General features: G+C 35.1%; 2 protein-coding genes across 2 annotated transcripts in view; one reads left to right on the forward strand and one right to left on the reverse strand.

The window, feature by feature from the left end:
- Positions 1 to 138: 138 nt before the first annotated feature.
- On the reverse strand, positions 139 to 18,916 carry LOC106129469 (uncharacterized). Its single transcript, XM_060952724.1, has 8 exons — positions 18,872 to 18,916; positions 5,344 to 5,458; positions 4,684 to 4,756; positions 3,657 to 3,778; positions 2,640 to 2,797; positions 1,732 to 2,223; positions 759 to 848; positions 139 to 220 (listed from the first exon to the last, which is right to left on the reverse strand). Exons 2-8 carry the CDS (start codon positions 5,413 to 5,415, stop codon positions 169 to 171), a joined length of 1,059 nt encoding a protein of 352 aa, XP_060808707.1. The 5' UTR covers positions 5,416 to 5,458; positions 18,872 to 18,916; the 3' UTR covers positions 139 to 168.
- The window catches only part of LOC106129507 (PTB domain-containing adapter protein ced-6), a 44,873-nt gene continuing 33,901 nt past the window's right edge, over positions 8,016 to 18,987 (forward strand). The window contains exon 1 of the mRNA XM_013328097.2: positions 8,016 to 8,325. The gene's annotated coding sequence lies outside the window, so the exon portion shown is untranslated. The remainder of the gene's footprint in view (positions 8,326 to 18,987) is intronic.

The raw sequence follows: 18,987 nt of genomic DNA on the forward strand, positions 1-18,987 counted from the left end.
AAAAAAACCAAAAAATAGAGGGTGAGATCAAAACAAAAGAGCATTTGTTATCCATTTTTTATTTTTAACGAAAATAATTCTACTAAAAGAAATAGCATACAAATATTACAATTTAATAATAACAAACTATTAGATCTTAGGGCATCCATTTCACAAAATATTATTTCGTCAAAAATAGAAACTTTCTGCTGACATTTTCGCTTTTTCACTCCTGGAACAACTATTTGGTGATTACAATTAATTATTAGTCTAATATAATCCCAACTTATAAATACGGAAGTAACTCTGTCTGTCTGCCTGTTACGTCTTCACGCCTCAAGCACTGAACTGATTTAAACGAATTTTTTTGGCACAGAGATAAGTATTAACCCTGAGTAAGAACATAGGCTACTTTTCATTGCGGAAAAAGGGTGGAAAAGGGCTGAAAGAGTGGATGAAATATTGTCAGTGTATTTTTACTGCGAAAGAGGTCGCGGACTTCATCTAGTAGATACATTAGCGGGAAATCAAATCAAATATTTTTAGTGTGAAAGGCTAAGAAACTTGGGATCCTTCTTTTACGCGATGGGTAAGTAACCTGTCACTATTATAATCTCAATTCTATCATCGAGCCATACCTACCGCTGAACGTGGCCTATCAGTCTTTTCAAGAAAATTGACTCTGTTTATCCCGCAAGAAATCATAACCCGACACCGGACTCGTCTCTCTACGCCAGGAGGCTTGAGACCTGGTGTTTCATCAGAGTTGGCTTCGATACCTGCTTATTCCCGGTCTTCCTGAATGTTTGTGCCTGCTCCTGCTCAGACTCTCGCTGTGGGCTCTCTCCCAGTTACGGGGACTATCTTGGCTGGAAATGTAAAAGACAAATTCAAAATTTTCATTCATTGTTATGGGACATTTCGAATATCATTTTTGGTTTCACAACATTATAATTTTGTGTACATAAATAAATAAATAAATTGGTTAACTACAAATAGTTTACTTAAAACTAAGTTCACTGCCGCTTCCAAAGCGTCAGTGCAAAAGAAGCGTTAACAAATTGCACTGCAGCATTTTGTCCAATAACTTAAAATTTACTATACATTGTTATGATAAATTGATTTCATCGAAATGTTAATGATTATATTATAGTATACCTACCCAATGATCAAATGTAAATAAATCTTAGAATAATTATTAATAAATTAATTTTTGAGTGCGAACCCAAACGTGGTAAATGTCAGCTTTTTAACTCCGAGGATTTAGAAATATGTCACGTGCTCCAATGATCTTAAAACTATGTAATTGATTGAAAAAAAAATTGGTTAAATTTAGGAAAGAAAATATTTCAGAGAAAAGGTATGCTTTTCGCAATTAAAATGAACATTGTTAATTCAATAAAGTTATTCTAATCCCAGCAGATTATATCGCTTCTTTATATGCAATGCATAAAGACATTCATTATTACTTCTTCATATTATATGATAGAGAAAGTGTTGCGTATGTGCCAAACGTAGCATTGGTAATATAGTATTGGTCTTCCTTGACCTGATTATACTAAGCTACAGGTCGACGATAAATTATTAACTAATTTAAAACTCGACGTATCAATTCAATCAAAATTCAGTTCTATCATTAAGCCAAACAACTGAATTCAACCTATCAGTCCATGGTAGTTATGGTTACGTTCTAGGGTGTATCTACTCTGCAAGGGATAAAGTAGTGATTATATGTATGTTTTTCGCACTTACTCCCCTAATCCCAATTCGAAAACAGGCTCATCGTGACCCTGCCTACTCTTTGCATCGCACTCCTTTTTCAACGCCCTCTTCAAAGTATTCGATGAATCCACAAACTTGCACATACATTTGTTCAGCGTCTCCATTTTATGTAAAAACGCCGTCTTATCTGTCATTTCAATCGGATATTTCATCAGTTTGTCCAATTCTTTTGTGATAATCTTACAATTGTCCTTTAAATCTGGTATATCTGTCCATTTGATGTCGGTATTTGTTGCTGCGTGTTTTAGTACTTTTATTTTGGGCGTTACTGTTTCTATAACGAATTCTCCTTCTTCTATCCTTTCATTCTGAGGTTTGTAGTACGGTTGTTTTATGCCGTAAAGAATATCGCTATTGTGCTCTTCAGAAAGTCCTTCTTTGGTTTTGGACAAGACCAGTTTCAGAAGGTTGTCCAGACCGATTTTGTGGTCATTAAGAAGATGTCTGTCCAGAACTGTTATTCTAGAAAGAGATTTATTTAACAGTTAATTAATGTGACTCTTATCTAATTGAATACTTGTGTTAGTTGAACTTGTTGAATCAGTGAGAACTTCAATACGTTACTCCGAAGATTTTCAACAGATTCTGCAACCTGTCACTATTTTAATTACACACAATTCTAAGATATAATAATAACGTCTATATCCCTTGCGGGTCAGACAGAGCCAAAAGACTGATAAGCCACGTTCAGCTGATTGGCTTGATGATAGAATCGAGATTCAAATAGTGACAGGTTGCTAGCCCATCGCCTAAAAAAGAATCCCAAGTTTATAAGCCTATCCCTTAGTCGCCTTTTACATACTTACATCCACTGGAACGAGATGGAGTCGTCCTATTCTTTTTTAAAAGTGCCGGGAACCGCACGGCATTTCACAAACCTGTCAGTCTCAAACGCACACAGATGACAGCCGTACGTCTCATGCTGCGGCGGCGGCGAGGGCGAGTCCAAGGTGGTGACGGCGCTGGTCTTCGATGGAGCGTCCAAGTTCAGACCTTGCAACCCTTTGGAGGTGCATTCGCTGGTTGCTGATAGATCCTTTGGCAGAAGGATGTTTTTTTAATTGTTCGAGTCGACAATAAGATAACGTGCGATGGAATAAGCTGTTGTGTTACTTTTATTGTGTATGTATAAAATTTTGGATGGATTGTGGCAGATTGGAGCAGCAGCGGTTTAGCCATGTGAGTTAGCCTAGCTAGACAGACACTTTAAATTTTCACAAAATTGTGAATATCTCAAAAACTATTTGACCGATTTTGATGTCCTCCGAACTTAAAGACAGAGACTCTGTTGACAGATCCTACAAACATTTTTAATTTCATCAAATCAGACCAACAGTTCGAAAGTTATGACGTTACAAACATACATACAAAAAATGTAATTCACCCCAAGTTGATCGTTGTGTCAATACATACATAAAATCACGCCTCTTTCCCGGAGGGGTAGGCAGAGACTACCTCTTTCCACTTGCCACGATCTCTGCATAATAGTGTCAATGATTATGGAAATTTTGGATAAAGGGATAAAAAGATGTTTATTCATTCACTTGCTGTACCCGCGACATCGTCCAAGTGGAATAGTTATTGAAGCCCTCAAGGATTAATTTTTTTCCCGTTTTTTTCACATTTTCCATTATTTCTATGCTCCTTATAGTTGCAGCGTGATGTTATATAGCCTAAAGCCTTCCACGATAAATGATCTATTCAATGCAAAAATAATTTTTCAATTCGAACCAATTTTTCCTGAGTTTAGCGCGTTAAACAAACTCTTCAGCTTTATAATATTAGTATAGATAGATTAGTTTAAGATGGTACAATCATTTGTATATGTAAACATTGATACTGGAAAATGAATTAAAGATGTTGGCTTAAAGACTTAAAGAATTAATTCTACCCACATTAATCTCGTCGATATTCGGCGGCTCTTCAGGGTGGGAGAACAGTTGGCGACTCTTGGTTCTGGTGATTCGCGCTTTCAGATTAGCAAACAGTTTTGTTGCCGAAGACGTTCGTCCTAGCACTGGAACATAGACAATGAACACTGCTCAACTTGTACGAGATTTTGTAGGGAGTTGAAGACCAGCGCACTCCTTCCACGATTCGGAGACGATAACAGGAAGAACGCCCCGTGTGGTTCCCGACACTGTAGTATGGGACCACTCCAATTAATTTTCATGGCTGTCGTAAAAGGCGACTAAGAGAAAAATCACATTTATCTAGTACAGCTATGTCCACGATTAAGATTTAAGAGATCTATATCTGTAAATTTACGTCCGGTGAAAATGCTGCAGTGTAGTTTGTTACGCTGCTTCTTCTACACGTGCGCTTTGGAAGCGGTTATAGTTATAATTAGATTTAAGGTTGGATATAATTTTGAAAATAAATCTAGGTATTCTATTCTACCGTGTTCCAGTATGTGTTATTCATTTATTTATTCTTTATTGTAACAATTACAATTTGTAAAGTACAATAGGCGGACTTAACGCTAATAGCATTATCTAACAGTCTACCATTGGGTTAAGCGGATAACCTTTGTGTGGGTGATAAATGATGTTAGATCCTCTTGCAAATGTTACGAACGTCAAATAAGTTTCACTTTGTGTTAAAACATACGCCATCTTACCACCACGCATGGTTCTACCAACCTACCGACTCTACCCTCTGGCTTCCCCTACAAAATAGAATAGAATAGAATAGATTTATTTTCAAAATTGGATACAAGGTATCACTTATTGACGTCACATAACTTAAATCTAATTATAACTACTACCGCTTCCAAAGCGCATGTGTAAAAGAGGCGGCGGAACAAACTACACTGCAGCATTTTCATAGGACGTCAATTTACAAATATAGATCTCTTAAATATCTCATAGACTCGAATCGAGAACCTCCCCTTTTGAGGTCTGTTGAAAATAAATGACTTACATGGAAAACTCTTCTTGTCTCTGCTCTCCAAACAGTTTGCCGGTGACAGTTGGGGCACTGTGTTAGTTTTATCCTATAATGAAATAAATAAAATAAATAAATATATACGGGACAAATTACACAGATTGAGTTAGCCTCGAAGTAAGTTCGAAACTTGTGTTACGAGATACTAACTCAACGATACTATATTTTATAATATAATAAATACGTATATAGATAAACATCCAAGACCCAGGCCAATCAGAGAAAGTTCGTTTCTCATCATGCCCTGGCCGGGATTCGAACCCGGGACCTCCGGTGACACAGACAAGCGCACTACCGCTGCGCCACAGAGGCCGTTAAATGATGAATGAAAAATCCATCATTATCACCTAGTAGGTAACAAACAAATCAACTTACTTTTGCATTTATAAAATAGTGACTGATCGCCTACATGGGAAAACCCAAGTTTACAACCCTATCCTTTAGTCACCTTTTACGAAATCCATGGAAATTATGTGTAGTCTCCAGCTGGAGGTTTCTAAAATTATAAAGCGCTGGAACCACACGGCACGGCGGGATCTGAATCTCGATTCTATCATTAAACAAATAGCCCTCCGATCTTATGACTATTGGTTTTATCTACTTCGTAAGGAATAGAGACGTGTTATATGTACGTACCAAGATTCTGGTGGTGCATTTGGTGGTGGCAGTGAAGTGGGGCGAGTCGTGGTGAAGCTGCTTGTGCATCATCAGGGCGCTCTCGAATTGCGAGGTGAAATTGCATTGTGAACAACTGTAACAGAAGACATACTCTTTGTTGGTTTAAACCACACGTCACGTCTATATCCCTTGCGGGGTAGACAGAGCCAATAGTCTTGAAAAGACTGAAAGGTCACGTTCAGCTATTTGGCTTAACGATAGAATTGAGATTCAACTAGTGACAGGTTGCTAGCCCATCGCCTAAAAAAGAATCCCAAGTTTGTAAGCCTATCCCTTAGTCGCCTTTTACGACATACATGGCAAGAGATGGAGTGGTCATATTCTTTTTTATATTGGTGCCGGGAACCACACGGCACAAACGGTTTAAACCACAAGACATCCTAAATTTGGTCATGTGGAGAAGATGTAGGTTGACTAAGGAAATATACAAGGAGAGTGTAAATAGAAATGTAGGATTGGGAAGACCTAGATAAACCTATCTTGATCAAATTGCAAAGCAATGATTTCATGCAAAAAATAAATAGATAAGACAGCTGCTATGCACGTCATAATTATAACACAAACTTACCTATAATTCATGTTATTAATATATAAAATAAATTTCGAAAATTCAGTAAGTAAGTATCATATAACAAAATACGTTTTTTTGCTTTTGATTTGAATTATTTTGATACGTTTTTGACTAAAGGTTTTGACAAAGACGATAGAGTAACGTCAAGTCCTCTTGTAAGAAGAACCGTCTAAAGAGTATACATTACATTTTTTTTTATTATAAGAGTATATTTCTTTATATTAAATAAGTAAAAGCTAGATGTTAATAATATGTATCACACATTTGTGGTCTAAATTTGCATATAATAAAACTATAACAAGTTTACTGCCGCTTCCAAAGCTTCAGTGCAGAAGAAGCGGTGCACTGCAGCATTTTCATCAAAAACTTCAACTTCACAATTATCCAAAAGTAGAATTGAAATATTTAATTATTTCCTATCAAACAAAAGACATCAACGAGTTATATTCTTACAGCTTTGCTAAGTTTATTTAAAACTATCACTTGACCGCAGTTTTAAAACCGAATCATTAGATTCGGGGATGACCCTTTAAAATGTTTGCTCTTTTCCGGAAAAAAGAGACTAAATCAATATCAATATTCTATTAAGAAAACAGGCCATCGCAGGCACTTTTTCAAATTATTTTACATTTAAATAAATTCAAGTTATATCTAATAAACTAGTAATTGACAAAAGGCCAAGACACTTGCACTCTATAACTAAGTTAAAAGGCTTCATTCCCTTATTTTTAACTTACGTACATTTGTTAGCAAATAAATAATTATGAATCCATAATCATATATTTCCCAGATACAGCTTGTAGGTTTAGGGTACACTTGACCTGACCTACCACTAGAACGTACCTCATTTGATTAAGATTCATTTGTGTGCCAAACGCCTGAATGAGGCCTATCAGTCTTTTCAAGACTGTCGGCTCTGTCTACTCCGCAAGGGATATTAGACGTGACTTTATGTAAGTATGTGTGTGTGTCAAACGTCTCCACTTTTGAACTATCGACCCGCCCCGGCTTCGCACGTGTAGCATAGAGATATAAAACCTTCCTCAGAAAACCCTGTTGCTAACATTTGAAACAGGAATAAAATCCGTCCAAAACTTTCCGATATTAGCGCATACAGACAGACAGGTGAAATAGGGTAACTTTATAATATAAGTATAGTGATCTGCTTTGTTCAACCAGTTTTCATTAATTTTTTTAGCATTCCCTTTTCTATTCCCATAACACTCTTCCTCTGCGTTCTAATTTACATACATATATATAATCACGTCTTTATCCCTTGCGGGGTAGACAGAGCCAACGACTAAAGGATAGACTTGTAAACTTGCGATTAATCTTTTAGGCGATGGGTTAGCAACCTATTCACTATTTGTATCTCAATTCTATTATTAAACCAAACATCTGAACGTGGCCGTTCAGTCTTTTCAAGAATGTTGGCTCTGTCTATCCTGCATTCTGATTTATACTTATAAATCCATTATCTATAGGTATTGAGTGGATTAAAAAAAGAATAATATTCTGTTCAACAAGCAATGAGTATTTAAGTACATTTATATCCTAAAACAGAGTTATACGACATTTTCTTAAAATACTTCATCTAGTTTTGCCTCACAGGAAACCTATTTAATGTGAGAAAGTTGAGATCAAAGTGACCTGCGATTAAAAATCTAATCACACAGCAATACTTACTCTAAACAAACGTTATAAAGCTGCATTTAGTTTGTGCTTTGTCTTGCTAATTTCTTAAGTACTTAAAAACGATTAAATCTCCGCTATCAACTTATCATCGCGTTGGCTCAAACCAAACGTGTGAAATACAAACAATTACACGGAATTATTGTCTTTTTTCTTTTCAAAGAAGGCGATTCCTTTGTCGCCGTATTAACGTGTGCTATAAACAAATTTAAAAGTGCTGGCTGGAAAATCTTGTCGCATAAAAAGATATCTTGCAATACAGAAATAAGGTTCACAGACAAAAAGGTTGTATCGAAAGCCGTGTCGGCAAAGCCTCTCCTAATACTTTTATGTTGGCAGCACTGAGTTACTCGTCAGTTCAGTGCGGGGGGGTCCAACGTGCGGTAGTGTACGCGCTGCGCCGACGCAGTTATACTTAACAACTATTCCCACAATCACTGAGAAATTAACTCGCAAACTCGATGACAGAGCATTTCACGATCTAAACTGAGATTCTTGAACAAAAGTTTGTTGATAAAAACAGGTTGCAAACTACAGTAGGAAGTAGGTTCGACGACAGTTATATAAAACTATGTTCAGATCGCTGCTGGTTTACTAACGAGTTGTTTTGAGTGATTATAGGCAAGTTTCTGTTTTTTTAAAAAGTGTTTTTGTGAAGTGAAATCAAGAAACTACAGGTAAGTCGTTTTTGCCGCTAGACAGCAGCGCTTTCTCCCAGTTTAGGGTTGAATGGCTCAGTGACTCATCGTGATCGCATTGTCATTTGACATTTCTGGCCCGAAACGAGTTTAACTTCGCAGTTGAGCGGGTTTTATTCAGAAAAATGCATTTGTGGCTTGCAGTTAGGAAGTCTTTTCGCCAAATTGGACTAGATTGCCTTTTAAATTTAGAATCTCGCTTTTGTTTTTTTTTTTTTATTATAAAATTAATTTTAACTTTCGAATAATTTCAGCAGGTTGGCATTCTATCGACAATTAATCAATGATAATTTTTTTCGATACAACACTTTTGTAGGAGTGTTATTAGTGTTTGTTTAATTGTTAAGTCGTTTATTTCCTGCAATGATGTTTCTAATTATAACGAATGATTACAGCTGTTCTTTAAGTGACGTACTACCTTCTATCAATATTATTTTAAGACGCAGTTAGAAATATTAAATACAGAACAACACCGCTTCTTTTACGTTTTATTAGTACGCACTCATGTACTCACGGATATCGTAAAAGGGGAATTAGGAATGGCTAATAATTGGGATTCTTCTCGTAGGCGATAAGCTAGAAACCTGTCACTATTTGAATTTCCATTCCATCATTAAGCCATACAGCCGAACGTGGCCTTTCAGTCCTTTCGAGACTGTTGGCTCTGTCTATCCCGCAAAGAATATAGACGTGATTAAATTATATATACCCCTTATGATTATTCCAGATAACAAACATATAAATATAATACCCCTTTTGTCTTCCGTGCACAAGACAAAAGTACCTACCTACTTATAGCAAAAAAAAATACAAATAATGCATCTTCATTCGCGTACGATTCATTGTTTTTGTCGTATTTTTGCTTCCAATAGGCAGGTACCTACTTGACAAACAGTATTGTATACTTACCACGAAGTGGTCACATAAAAAATCTTAAGTCTAAAGTTAAATAATAATAAAATTGTAAGTAGGTACCTCTTTTTGTAGCTATCTGGTAGCAGAGAAAAAACATATTGTGCGCCGGTTGCTTCTCTCGCCGTGAAAATTTTAGAAGACAATCTAGGAAGGCTATAAACTTTGAGATTCTTCTTTCAGGCGATTGGCTAGCAACCTGTCACTATATGAATCTCAATTCCATCATGAAGCCATATAGCCGAACGTGGCCTTTCAGTGTTTTCGAGACTGTTGGCTCTGTCTTCCCCGTAAGGGATAAAGACGTATGTAGAATGTTGTCTTGCTCTATCAGAGCTACGTAGCCAAAATAAATGAGCACTCGCTGTTGGCTGTAAGTTGACAGTCTAAATTGTAAGGAATTCCCTAAAACCTTTGAAATTCCTAAGTAGTCGTGCGAAAATTCTTAACTAGTTAAGCAATTTTTATTTGCTTCTGGTGATCTGGTAACCAATAAAAACCATGTGCCATAAATAAAGCTGTCTCTCATAAATAAATCACGCGCAAATTATAAATGTCAATCAAACAAAACTTGGATGTTTTTTTTTTGACGATGGGCCTTTAGCAAACTGTCACAATCTTTGAATTTAAATTCCATATTTCCAGCTATTCGTGGCGGATTCAATATTTACACAGACAAATTAATACCTACTTAGGCAACATCCCGCCATAATCGTTCAAAACACAAACCAAAAATAAATAGGTAACCTAATCTACCTACCTAATATTTTTTGCTTGTGCTCGCTCGCTTACTGACGTCAACTTTTAAGATTAGACGACTATGGTAGTTAATTATCAGAATCAAGTTTTACCTACTACTAACTTTTATATGGATCTTGTTGTCTGAAAATAAAAGATTTTTATTTTTATTTATTTTGCACTGCATATTTTTAAGTGTACAAAGATGAAATATGTTCGGGACTATGTGGCCCGAATTGTAATTCTTAGTCCGAGGTATAGATAAGGGAGTTTGTTTTTCATTTTGACCTGACTGTCGATCGAATCCATGACTTATGGTATGTGATTCTAAAAAACATAGCTGCGAGAATCGAGATTTTGCCTAGTCTATAACAGGAATAGTGTAAATTTAAAAAAAAGGTTAAAAAACCGAAAAGGTAATTTCATCAGACTGTTATCTGTTTTTTTTTATCTTCTGACGACTCCAATACCAGGAATCACCAAAATTGGTGTAAAAGTTAAGAGAGGATTACAAGACAAGGTTTTTTTGTTAGTGACTTTCTATTGTAAAGATATTAGATCCTCTTAATAAGTAAGTACTCATAAATGCCTAATGCTTTTATGTCCGAACATAACCGTGGCTATAATAATCCCGTATTTATTTAAAAATAATCCTTACAAGTTAAAGGCTTTGGATTCACCTTAGAGGCTAGCAAACTGTCACTATTTCTAAATCTCACGTCTATTGTTAAGCCACTTGTGACTATTGGGTTTGTTTACCCCGTAAGGAATAAAGTGAGTTTTGACGTGATACATTGAATACAGTCACAAACCAATGAGGGTCAAGTTTTCAGCAGATACCTCAGAAAAATAGCGATAGAAATGTTAATTGTTCACCTTTACTAAAGCGTCAATCGCACAAACAAAATCGATCACCATAAGAGTAAAATCTAGTAAAAATAGAGTAATTATTGCATTTCAAAACACATTTCAGACTCGGGGATTGCTTAACCTCGGACTTAAACCAACGCTGGCTGCAAACCACATCATCGTTATTACGGTACGCCCTACTTAACAAACCGAAACTGTTTAAATGTACCACGAAATTGGTCTTAGATGAAATTGCTCGATCCGGCTCCATATTCGTAGGACCAATTTTTTTGAGACGGCGAATACTGATTTTTTCATTAGACGGAGTTATATACAGGTTTAAAACGTGTATTGTCGTCGAAAAATCAATTTTTCAGACAAAAACATTAATGGCATATGTGCTAAATAAGGGCTCTCCATCAGAACCATATCCTATAAGAGAAAATGATGATCTATAAGAGAAATGTAGATAAAAATATTACGTCTTATCAATTCAAAAATAGGCCTACAAAACCATTAGGTAAATACGTACAATGCGTTTTAAATTAACTAGTTTTGCAACCGGACACTAAATGGCTGTGAAGTCATGACGTGTGACGTCATAACTGTTCAAAGCATCTGCGACTGCGCTTTTGTCCTCGGGCATAATGTTACAGTGTTGTTTAAGGGAACAAAGTTAGTTACTCCATATCTCTATATGTAGATGTGGTCTCTGCCTACCCCTCCGGGAAAGAGGCGTGATTTATGTATGTATGTATGTACTCCATATCTTTATCTCATGGTGCATTCCTCGTTTTCTCAGCACTCTTTTCTGCATACATACATATAATCATGTCTATATCCCTCGCGGGGTAGACAGAACTAACAGTCTTGAAAAGAGTGATAGGCCACGTTCAGCTGTTGACTTACAATGATAGTATTGAAATTCATAAAAGTAGTGACAGGTTGCTAGCCCCAAAAAGAAGAAACCCAAGTTTAGAAGCCTATCCCTTAATTGCCTTTTACCACGTCTATCGGAAAGAGATTGAGTGGTCCTAATCTTTTTTCCAATTGGTGCCGGGAACCACACGGCCCTATTCTATCCTAATTAAATTTGAGTCTGCCTATCAGTATTAGGAGTTCGTACAAGTAATGGTATAAGTCACCACTGCTTTTGATAGTCGATTAACTCCTACGCAATCATAAATACGACAAATAATATGCAAGAACTTGTACATGTCTAGCCTAAAACGATATAGAGTATGCCAGTGTCTTCTCTTCTTAAAAATTCTTCGGAAATTATTAAATTCTGTCAAGAGAAAGGCTTCTTAACTTCGGATTCTTCTTCAAGGCTATGGGCTAGCAACCTGTCTCTATTTGAATCAATTCCATCATCAAGAAATACAGCTGAACGAGGCCTTTCAGTCTTTGCGAGACTGTTGGCTCTGTCTGCCGCGTAAGGTATAAAAACATAATTATATGTATGTATGTTCATGACTATTCAATATGACCATATTATGCTCATCACGATAAACTTATCTTTAATTGAAATTGTATGTTAAATATGATAAGTGATGCAATCTTGACATGTTCACGTGTATTCATGATACATCCTATTTACTGTGCAAATAGTCCTTACTGCGTCTTTTTAAATAAATAGAAGCTATTTTATTTACATCTCCATATTAGATACATTGCTCACTTCTAGACTACATTATTTTCTTCAAGACTGTTGGCTCTGTCTACCCCGCAAGGGATATATTAATGACTGAATGACTGCTTATCTTTCAAGAAATTAACTTATTGGTAAAAAATAAAGTTGAAAAATGATAATAGATGTAACTACTTTTAGGTTTATAGTATTTTGATACTATTGAATTTAAGTTATGTATACTCATTGCACGCAATCACTAAAATTAGGCGGAATCTATATCTCTGAGGTCTCTATCTTGTCTTGTCGTCAGATATCTCCAATAAACACTCAACTGTTAAGACTGCGAAAAAACTAGGGTTGCAAAATGTATCATCACTTCAAATCTATCTGTTTATCGCAAAGGATTTACAAAACATTTTTCTACTAGTTATTTAGCAATAACAGTTAATTAACCCATTTAACTACACTGCAATAACAACGTTATTTAGGTTAGTTTTCGTCTGGTCGGTAACTCGTTAAATCTCTTAATTATTATTACGTAAACGTTTTCAGTGCAAAACGTGTGTCCATCGCATCTAGGCCGCGTAGGTAATTTAGAATATTGTACAAAGATTGTATTATTAAATGCGAAAGTGCATTTAATAATACAATCTTTGTACAATATTCTTAGATGAATATAAATAATTTAAATCTCAATTCCCTAAGCCATAATAAAGCTGAGCGTGGACCTTCCAGTCTTTACGAGATTGTTGACTCTGTCTACCCTATCAGGAATAAAGACTTGATTCAATTTATTGAAATAAGAATTAATTAAAAGGTAAACTATGATACCTACAAACTTGCCTTGGTAGATTATTATGGAAATTTTGAGGGCTATTTTTCTAACTTCCTACTTCTAAATAGGAATATGAGTACTTTAAAGTTAGTTGTTTATATACTTAGTACAAAAGTTAAAAATCGTTTTAAGATATTGATGAATTTTAATTTTGATATCACCTTAAGTATGTCCTACATACCTGCTCAAAAACAAGAATTTGGTCTTTAATTATATCTACCTACCTAACTACATCTTAAAAGACAACACGGTGTCCTCACATTTTCATTTAATTATATTGTCTTAGCAATTAGCTGGCACGTTGAAGTTAATCAAATAAAAAACACAGTAAAAATACTCAGCCATTGTTTCTCTTTCCATGAGAAGATAAGGCACGGAAACTCGGCAGCCATTTTAGTATGTACAAAATGTGATTTTGTAATAGAATTTTAAATAACGACAACCGAGTTGGAAATATGTACGTACATACACATTCCTTATACCCATGAGGAATTAATTCGTCTTTTGCTTCATTCCAATTCATCAGTCTTTTCAGCTGACAACTCGTTTAGGATATTCTTGACTTGATCTTCCATCCTATCTTATAACTCGCTATTATCATAAATCGCGTAAAAATTACTATTCCACAGGTTAACCACAAATTATGTTTTGCTATTAGAAAACAAAAAAGCGAGCGAAACCAGCGAAAGTATAGACAATTAGAGAAAGTATAGTTGACGTACAATTACGTGTTGACCAATTACGGGTCAGAGTGGCGATCAGAAAGCCAATCACGCTCTCTGAAAGTGCTCGCGCCAATTTTGGTGACTTATGATTGGTGCGGCAACACGGGAACTCACGCAGCTTCTTTCTTTCTTTTTCTTTTCTTCGTTGTGGCAATTAAAATTATTTATGACCTATATATCTATAATAATATTATAAAGCTGAAGAGTTGTTTGTTTGAACGCGCTAATCTCAGGAACTACTGGTACGAATTGAAATATTCTTTTTGTGTTGAATAGACCATTTATCGAGGAAGGCTTTAGGCTATATACCTAACATCACGCTGCAACTTTTATGAGTAATAATGGAAAATGTAAAAAAATAACGGGGAAAATTATATTTTACAATTTAATTACTTATTTATAATAGTTATTTTGGGCATCATTAATTAGGACATCAATGATGCCCAAAATATCTATTCCATGCGGACGAAGTCGCGGGCACGGCTAGTGTTTATATATACACGATTACGTAAATGGTAAAAACCGTGTGTAAAATTTGGAATCTAGATTATATGTTGTTTGTTTAAAAATTTGCGTGAATCGGATAATGTACCACACTTCCGAGTATTTCCGAGAGATAATGAAACAAACACAAACAGTATGTTTTTAGATGAGCGTCTGTGGACTGTGTAATGTATGACTCATACCAATACCAACTAATATTATAAATTCGAAAGTAATTTTATTTGTTTGTTTGTTTTCTCTTCACGAGTTTACCTATCATTCTTTTTTTAAAATTTGTATTATCATTCCGGTAAAAACTTTAGCTCACGCGGGATTTGTTGAAAATATTTAAGAAAGTAAGTATCGTTTTGTAGGTCACGCTAAATTCGCGCGTGCGAAGCTGCGGGTATCTAGTTTGAAAACATACCTACGTAAAAATATAGGTAATTTTCGTTCCCGCGGGAATTTCAAGGAATAATCTCTTAGCGCATCCCTAGCCTACATAGAACGTAGGTTCTTTATCTTTATTTATTTGACGAAATATTCTTAAATATTATTGACATAATTGGTTCTACATTCATTCACGTTTTTTAATGTAGACAATGTGCATTCGTCCACGATTTACATTTAAGAGATTTATATTTGCGAATTGACGTCCGATGAAAATGCTGTAGTGTAGTTTGTTCCGCCGCTTCTTCTACACATGCGCTTTGGAGGCGGTAGTAGTTATAATTTAATTTAAGTAATGTGACGTCAGTAAGTGATACCTTGTATCCACTTTTGAAGATAAATCTATTCTATTCTGTTCTATGTAGAAATAAAATTTCGCCCATTCTAAAGATTTGAATGGCATGTGGGTAGCCACATGGCATTAAAGACGATCGGCTAACAACCCCTTGCTATCTCTGGCCTGTTTGGTGACAATGAACATATTGCATCAATCTACAGATTCTATTTATCACCTCATCAAAACTTACAGTCACATTTAGTGACCAACACGAACTCAAAAGTACAACTTTTACATACATACATACATATGGTCACGTCTATATCCCTTGCGGGGTAGACAGAGCCAATAGTCTTGAAAAGACTGAATGGCCACGTTCAGCTATTTGGCTTAATGATAGAATTAATGGTACAACTTTTTTTGATAAGAATATGGAAGTTGCCAATGTCTTAATTTGATACTCCTCCATAAATTATGTATGTGATTTGATTACCCATCATTCGTATTTCCTAATTGAGCAAATATTCAAATCACATATTTTCATATGTTGTTTAATTAACAAACACACAGTGCCAAAATATTTACGAAAAGGGGAATACCAAGCTTAAATGCTAAAAGCGTGAAGGAAATATTCTTTAAATAATAAAACAAAATGGTAGGTACTCATCATAGAATTAAGACCACTCATTCAGTCATAAAGTACTTTATGACTGAATGAGTGTCTGTTTATTGCACAAAAAGAAAAGAAAATGTTGTGAAAATAGCAAATACCTTAATGTACTTAGTGTACCAGTTACCTACTCGCAACTACAACTACAAAACCTATTCTACAAAGGGCACAAAATACCCTTAACTAACCACATATAAAGTTATTGATAAATGATAACAAAGTACTCTGTGCACTTTTGACCCCGACCGTACGTAAATAAGTACCGTAACCCATATCATAATATTTTTTGTTTTTCTTGTATTAATTCACACTTTCATGATGCAAATTAAAAATACGAATTTCTGGTTTTCACGTTAACAGCTACACCGATTTAATGAAATTTATAGAATGTGGAATAAAGACTTGATTTTTTTTATGGAGAAGCATGAGTGTTGAAATATCATACCAGTAGATATTTTCCAAAAATATTAAATAAACCGCTATTTGAATAAAATATATCAGATAAGCTATGTTGTTTGGATTCCCGCCAAAAAGCCCTTATTTTTAATCTGTCTGTAATGAGTCAAAGACAAAGTCCTGGTTTTGTAGAACCCGACATCGCAATGGAATGGATATCCCAACTGATAAACACAGAGATCACAACAAAATATTTTCGTACTTGGAACGGGATGGTGTCATACCAAATAGAAGCTACTAATAATAAAATGTAACGGTCATAATAAAATATTAAAAAAAAAAAACTGCTTTTTACAGCTTTTTTATTATAATATTTAGATAAAAATCGCATATTCAAAACATTATTTACTGTTATAAGTAAAAATAGGTAAAGACACTGTCTTAATTGACGCATGAGAGCGAATTATGTTAGTAATTTGTTGATAAAAATTAAACTAAATTCAGCGCCGTCATTCGCTTCAGAGAAATCGATTGTAATTCGTATTTGACCTTCGCCATCGAACCTAAAGTTAAATCTCATAATATAAATAATACAGCCTCAATAAGGTATGAATATTTTTAAAATGATAAATGGACAATGCTCTGTGGCACTGAGTTAGTATGCCGTAAGCTATATCACAATTGCTCTTGTTATATCCGGCAAATTAAATATAAAATAAATAGCTGACTCGGCCATAGAATTGAAAAAGGAAAAGATAATTGAAATCTGTGTACAGCTGTAATAAATATATAATAAATAAATAATACACATGTAAAACAACTTAGTCCTTAAAGAATCTCCCTAATAGGGTTGACACATTCAAGGGTTTTATGACTCGACGGCAACATTTTACTGAATAGCAGAGTAGTTTACTATTCTACAATTGACTTTTAGTTTGAAAAAGAAGCGACTGGCACATACTATGTTTTTACTTCGCTACTAAATGCAAATATCTAACTTAAACTACAAACATATGGTCACGTCCGTATCCCGTGCGGGTTAGACAGAGCCAACAGTCTTGAAAAGACCGATCGGCCACGTTCAGCTATTTGGCCTAATGATAGAATTGAGATCCAATCCAATCCAAATGAGATCCAAAGACAGGTTGCCAGCCCATCGCCTAAAAAAAGAATCTCAAGTTTGTAAGCCTATCCCTCTTTTTACGACATCTATGCGAAAGAGATGGAGTGGTCCTATTCTTTTTTTTAATGGTGCCGGGAACCACACGGCAACTTAAACTAATTATAAGTAAATACAATTTTTTCGACTATACCTTGATTCTGTACTTACCTACATATACCTTGCAATCCTCCAACGGCTTAAGTTTCTGTGGTAGCGACTGTACCTAGCATTTCTAATCTAAACCACTTCACGGTGATGACCCGGATTAACTGCATCGTATCTCCTGATGTTTGGAAGCAAATTTCTTATCGCATAATTAAGTGATGCAAGTCTTAAATGACTTACTTTACTTACTTACGAGGTCTTGTCTTACTTAGGAGGTAAAAATAGGTAAGTTCATATGCTTAATATGATTCATGTTGTTTCATTGTTGTTATGCAGACATTTATTTGGTCAAAATCAAGATATGTATTCAATAAGTAAATTCTGACTTTTTGATAATTTATTCAAACGATATTCCGTTCATTTGGTGTGGTGGATAATGACATCGAAAGATACACTCGATAAAGTCTAGTCTAGTCTTTTATTTTACCAAATTAAAATAATATTGACGAACTCATACAATTCAAACATTAATTGTGTAATATTTGATTGACGTTAACATTTTTTAGGTACGTTAATTACACTACTTAGGTACGTTAATTAATTTAAACAAAAGGTTGCTTAATTAAAATGAAAAACTTCGCAAAAAAAAAAATATGTAAAATGAAACCAAGAACTGCATTCTTATAACCTTGATTTAAGAATGCACAGTTTGCTCTCTTTATATTAAAAATGTTCTTACAGAACATGAAACTCTAAAACCATTCACGTGAATGTGTTATGTATTTATTTATCATTTATATTTATTAAGCTTGTGTCGTGTGGCGCCCAGCTACTTTTAGAATAGGACTTGTCCATCTTTTTTCCACGAATGTCGTAAGGGAATAAACACCATAATCTAATAGTAAGATCCAATGTGGGTTTGGTTCCCCTATAAAATATTTATTTTTATTTCTTTAACTAAATGGTACATAATTTCACTGTGGTTGTGGCCTCCTATTAAGTGAAATACACCTGTATCAGGAAATAAAAGTTTTGTAAAAACCTGACTTGCCCAAACCAGAATTTCATGAGGTCAGGTTAATGCCATGAGGAAAAGATTTTTGACTATGAAGTTAGATTCCTATTAAATGGGCCTTTTCAAAACCACAAATTTTGAAACGAAAAACACTTTTTATAGAAAAATAGGTACGACTAGGTATCTATATCTGAGATCTTACTAGGTGTACTCCACGAAACAAATCGATTATCTTCGAAAATAGGAACGATTGCAATAATTGGGTTCTGACTGACCTCCAACCTATTTGTCCCAGTCAGCTGTTTGCGGGCGGAAGTTCCATTGTGGCATAAACCGCTCCAATCGCTGATACAGGCTGGCCATCACGTTATCCGAGAAGCGACCGCTCATC

The sequence above is a fragment of the Amyelois transitella genome, chromosome 29 (assembly GCF_032362555.1).
Source record: "Amyelois transitella isolate CPQ chromosome 29, ilAmyTran1.1, whole genome shotgun sequence".
In the NCBI taxonomy this organism is placed as follows: Eukaryota; Metazoa; Arthropoda; class Insecta; order Lepidoptera; family Pyralidae; genus Amyelois; species Amyelois transitella.